Source organism: Kryptolebias marmoratus, linkage group LG12 (assembly GCF_001649575.2).
Source record: "Kryptolebias marmoratus isolate JLee-2015 linkage group LG12, ASM164957v2, whole genome shotgun sequence".
Lineage (NCBI taxonomy): Eukaryota > Metazoa > Chordata > Actinopteri > Cyprinodontiformes > Rivulidae > Kryptolebias > Kryptolebias marmoratus.
Genome location: NC_051441.1, coordinates 20,614,340 through 20,619,891, shown reverse-complemented (window position 1 = coordinate 20,619,891; position 5,552 = coordinate 20,614,340). Strand labels below are relative to the sequence as shown.

At 36.6% G+C, this 5,552-nt stretch overlaps 1 protein-coding gene and 1 non-coding gene across 2 annotated transcripts; one reads left to right on the top strand and one right to left on the bottom strand.

Moving 5' to 3' along the window:
- Positions 1 to 506: 506 nt before the first annotated feature.
- trnat-ugu lies at positions 507 to 580 on the top strand. The gene has a single exon. It is a non-coding gene; the product is annotated as a tRNA-Thr (tRNA).
- A 1,288-nt stretch (positions 581 to 1,868) lies between these two features.
- Positions 1,869 to 3,625, bottom strand: LOC108228335 (cytochrome c oxidase assembly factor 3 homolog, mitochondrial). The gene is made up of 2 exons (XM_017403882.3): positions 3,406 to 3,625; positions 1,869 to 2,176 (listed from the first exon to the last, which is right to left on the bottom strand). The coding sequence occupies exons 1-2, from the start codon at positions 3,563 to 3,565 to the stop codon at positions 2,070 to 2,072; spliced, it is 267 nt and encodes an 88-aa protein (XP_017259371.1). The 5' UTR covers positions 3,566 to 3,625; the 3' UTR covers positions 1,869 to 2,069.
- Between the last annotated feature and the right edge of the window lie 1,927 nt (positions 3,626 to 5,552).

The window sequence follows — 5,552 nt, the reverse complement described above, 5'->3', positions numbered from 1 at the left end:
CGAGGAGAAGCAGCTTTCAGTTTCTATGCACCACAAATTTGGAACAAACTTCCAGAAAACTGTAAAACAGCTGAAACACTGGGTGCCTTTAAATCTCAACTTAAAACCCACCTGTTTAGAGCTGCTTATGGCTAAATTAGGGTTAGAGTGCAGGGTTTTGATGTCTTCGATGTTTTTCTCTTTTCTTACTGTTTATTCAGTGTCACATGCTGTTTTTATTTTCTTTTTTAATTATGTAAAGCACCTTGAAATGCCTTGCTGCTGAAATGTGCTATACAAATAAAATTTGATTGATTTGATTTTGATTGATTAAAGTAAGGTTGCATCAATTGTCCCTGCTGGCGAAAAAGTCTTCCAACTTCTGATTGGCATTTATTTTTTAAGGCTGACTTGATGACAAGAAACAAAGAATGACACAATTTAAAACAACGCAGACTATCTTTCATTTACTCAACAGCGTGTGTCAAAAATTAGGCTTCTCAGTGTGTCTGTTTTGTCCTGTTGGTGGCGCTGTAGCTTAGTAGGCCAAAGCATCTGTCTTGTAAACAGAAGATCCTGGGTTCAAATCCCAGCAGTGCCTTTAATTTTCCAAACTCTCATCCAAAGAGAGAAGTCTAATCACAGTGATTTGACTTTCTATATTTGTAATGCATGCTTTTAACAATGGAATACCAAATGTGTACCTTTGAGACAATTTCTAATGCCAGCAAATCATGGTGCTGTGGCTTAGTTGGACAAAGCGTCTGTCTAGTAAACAGGAGTGAAAGAGCTGAGAAGTCCTTGCTAGACTGTGAAAGCAAGCATCTGAAAATTGAGCTGCTCATACACCTTCAGCTTCTTGAAAACATTGGCATAGTGCTGCAGATTACATCCAAAGAAGTCCATTTACAAAAGTAATTTGTTGGATAAGTTAAGGTTACATCACTTGTCCCTGCTGTGAAAGAAAGTCTTCCAACTTCTGAGTGGCATTTTTAATGTTGACTTGATGACAAGAAACAAAAAGCGACACAATTTAAGGAAACATGAGTATCTTTCATTTACTCAACAGTGTGTGCTAAACATTAGGCTTCTTCTTCCCATGGACGAGGGGAAATTGCAACCTTCTTGCCCAGCCAACTCGAAGGAAATTGTTTAAATTTATTTAATGTTGTTACAATTCCAAAAATGTTCAGAAATAATTGGTCTGTCCCCGTTTAAGATACATTTCATTGCATTTGAATCTAGATTAAAGAGTTTTAGCTGAGAATTCATTTTGTATTAACTTGTTAGCATTCACACTTCTGTTCTTTGGATTTGTAGTTTCTCTTGTACATTTTTTCACACCCACATACTTCAGTTTACTTTCAGCAATGTTGAAAATTGCTGCTAAGACTTTGGTTTTTGTAACTTTTATACTTTTTGAAATTTAAGTTTTTTGGTTTGATTTAAATAAATGGGTATATTTTTTATTTTAACTTTAGTTCATTTTAGATTTTAGCTACTGTTTTGCCAATTTTAGATTTAAGGTATTCTTGTTGTAATCCTAGCATTCAACTACTTTTGTGGTTATCCCAGCATTTAACTATTGTTTTGCCAGTCATAGCGTTTAGCTACTGTTGTAGTAATTTACTAGCTGTAACTTTTAGCCAAACTTTTTCTAGCTTTTTAGCTTTGCTACGATTTTGTTAATTTTACAATTTAACTTCTGGTTTGGTTATTTTAACTTTGACCATTTAGTTTCACCTTCATTAACTATTTTCAGCCAAGTCATTTTCACAGAAAACCCAATATGTTCTAACTGGCAAGTGATGTTATATTTTTTTCCTTCTTGCCAGTCTGGTTGAATATGTATCAGATAATCAAGAAACATCACATTTCAAAGATCAGACTGCACTTTGAATTCATAAAACTGTATTTGGGCATAAGGTTTTGTCAGTGACATGCTAAGGCTTACACTGATGTTCCAAAATATAAAAAAAAGATTTCAACAATACATTTTATACATTTCCAAAAAACAAACAAAAAAAACAAACATATTGTGTAATGTCCCCATGCGGCCCAGACAGCATTCAGTCCAGATAAGATCATGATCAGGAGTTGGCACCGGTCCGTGGCCCTCTAACAATGTGGATTTTTGCTTCTTCATCCAACTCCTCCACGACTCTCTCCTGTTTGACCGACATGATGGTATAGCCAACTGTACAACTCGTTAAGGAAAATTATACTAATACATGAAAGCAGCTATATTTTTATTTTCAAATCTATTATATGTATGAACTCTTCAGACTTTAAATAAATATGATGCAGTAAAACCTGAAGCTAAAATTCCTTGACTGTCAGTCATTCATTTGGGGTCTTGTTGCTGCTTGAACATCTTAACTTTATTAATCTTTTCACTGCAAGAAATACTTCCAAGGCCAAATACTTCCAAGGCCAATTAATGAACCAACAATTAATCCATCAACTCAAAGTACATGACACGCAAGACCAGTTAAGCCTGAAAGTTGTTTATAAGAATCTTGCTTGATTAGGTCAATGTTGACCAAATTTCACAAGATTATTATTATTATTATTTCTTTTTCACTGCTTCAAAAAAACACAATGAGACTTTTTTTTTTTTTTTTTTTGCATGGTAAGTATTTAACTGTATTTTTAAAAGTCAGCATATTGTTGGAGGTTCTTCAGGACACATGGCATGAACATGTCACCTGTAAAAGTGACATTGTTGCTCAGGTAAATGGGTTTTTTGAAACACAATGAGACTTTTTTTTTTTTTTTTTTGCATGGTAAGTATTTAACTGTATTTTTAAAAGTCAGCATATTGTTGGAGGTTCTTCAGGACACATGGCATGAACATGTCACCTGTAAAAGTGACATTGTTGCTCAGGTAAATGGGTTTTTTGAACAACATATGCACCCATTCAGATAACATATTTTTGAGATTAATTACAAGTAAGAAACACAACAGCATGCCTTGGTTTGGTTGTATTTACTTAATAAAAAAAACTAAGTGAGGACCATGGGATTATGTACTATTAATCTAAGAAAATAAAATGTATAAACGTATTACTAGAACTGCATTGCAACGAAACAGCTCTGTTAAAATAAAGATAAAATGGTATTTTGTCACTCCTTAAACATTTTTGCTGCTTTCCGAAATTAGACATATAACAGAGAAGCCCCACATTACTCGCCAGCCCATAAAACCAGGAAAGACTTCGATAAAATTACTGAGGGTGATACAACATGACTCTGATCTATTTTTAAAAAGTCGACATTCCTAAACAGCCGCTATTCTGTTTAAAATAGAGGCGGCTGCTAAATAAATACACAGTCGTAGTATTTAGGTGTTCTTGAGAGAAAACTGAACAGGAAACAAGTTCTGAATTGAGCAGCTCTCACATCCTCCGGTGACCTAAAGGATACAAATGCCGAGCACAAAAGCTCCGAAACAGGCGCCGGTCAGCAGGTTTCTGCTGCGGAGCCTCGCTGCGTTTTCCTGAAAGTATCTGAGGTCCTGCTGGCGGCGAAGAAGCTGTTTCTGTGTGGCTCTTAGAGATTCTTTCTCTGCTCCGTTCTCCGCCATGACTTTGTTTAGGTAACCCAGCTGAGCTGACTGACCGGAATCGGAAGATTTCGCGTCACGTTTTCTTCGGCTTTTTTTATTCACTGTGTGTGGTTCTTTCAATTCCAACACCGCCTCCTAGTGGTACTATCTACCCATTACAACAACTACTTTTCTTTTACATTACTTTTCTGTCAGTCAGCTTGTTTATTTAATGATTGATAAAATGTCACAATGTAGCTGTAGCTTGTTCAGCACTATGATTTTTGATTCTTTTGAGAATTTCAAAAGCATCTGATTTTTTTTTACCCTCTTGGTTACTTCACTGTTTTTTTGTTTGTTTGATTTTACAATATTTACTATGTCTGCTGGAACAGTCAAGAACACTATCTAATTATATACATTAAATTTAGCAATCATTCATAAATTAAATCCTGGTGATTTGTGTGTTTTACAGGCTTAATAAATTTAATAAGGAAACAGTACAACTTGTAAATACTGTAGTAGCCTCTGCCCACTTCTTCCAATGTTGCACAAAGCTTGGGTACTGACTGTTTGTTTGCTGTTAATGTCAGTGTTTTTACTGTAGAACACAAATTCAGCCCCTTTTTGGATCATTGGCCCTAATGCTGTTTCTCAAATTAGTTTGTAACCTTATGTTAAAGTAAGAAAAAAGGTCACTGAAATAACTGGAAATTGACAGAAACAGTAAAATAAAATAAATGACCAGATCAAATGATGAAAATCAAGTCATTGCTTTTGAATTTTAGTTTACTAAAATATTTAGAAAAACAAACTGATAAAACTGGTTTTGACATAAAGGATGATACCCTTAACTTAACACAACCTTTTTAACAGAATCACTTCTATCAAATGATTTGTGTAACACTTCTGCACCTGTCCACAGGTATTTTGTCCCACTCCTCCTGAACACACTGCTCCTTCTGTCTCAGGTTTGAAGGCTTCCTTCTCCAGATGTTTCAGCTCCTTCAACAGATGTTCAACAGGATTTAGATCAGGGCTCAGAAGGCCACTTCAGAATGGTCCAATGTTTGGTTCTGAGCCATTCTTGGTGTTTGTAGCTGTGTGTTTGGGGTCATTATCCTATTGGATGACCCACGAGCTGCAGCTGAGACCAAGCCTTCTGACACTGAGCAGAACATTTAGCTCCAGAAAGACTTGATAGTTTTGAGATTTCACTGGACCCTGAGCAGATTCAGGATCCCCTGTATCAGATGCAGCAAGCAGAACCAAGCCTCCTCGACATTTCACTGTAGGTACACGATTCTTTTTTTTTGTTCTTTTTAGGTCTGTGAACACAGAGCTGAGATAACTTGTTGACAAAAAGCTCCAGTTTTGTCTCATCTGTCCAAAGGACATTTTTTCAGGAATTGTGTGGCTTCTCAAGTTGCATTTTAGTAAATTCCAGTCTCACTTTGTTATGATATTGTTTCCTCCTCTGACATTTTTCAATAAGTCCACTTTGACTCAGACAGAGTCTGAGTCTCTTCAAATTGTCATCAGTGTTCCTCTTGTGGCCACGTCCAGGTAGGATGTCTCCAGTCCTGTGGACCTTAACCTTCATAATAATCTGTGCAGCTGCAGTCGCAGGACCATCAAGCTGCTTGGAGATGGTCTTATTGTCTTTACCTTCGACCTGCTGCTCAATCATTTCCTTTCTAAGCTCCTGAGACAACTCTGTCCTCAGCTTTCTGTGCTCCATGTTCAGTGTGATACACACCATGATACCAAACAGCCCTGTGACTACCTGTCACCCTTTAAACAGGCAGACTGACTCATTACAGGACTGAAGACACCTGTGATGCTGATTACAGGACACACCTTAGTATATCCCTGTAGACAACTTTGTCATTTCTAGGAGTACCATCCTTTTAGTCAGGTTCAGTTTAATTTGTTTGTTACTTAAAATAAAACCAAAAAATTAAAAGCAATGCATCCATCCATCCATCCATTCTCTTCCGCTTATCCGGGGTCGGGTCGCGGGGGC

What these genes read in the sequence shown, in the direction of transcription:
- LOC108228335 (XM_017403882.3), bottom strand. Translation starts at nt 3,565, where the DNA reads ATGGCGGAGAACGGAGCAGAGAAAGAATCTCTAAGAGCCACACAGAAA. An exon ending in AGCTTTTGTGCTCGGCATTT is followed by an intron (nt 2,177 to 3,405) that starts GTATCCTTTAGG and finishes CGAGTTGTACAG; the next exon opens with TTGGCTATACCATCATGTCG.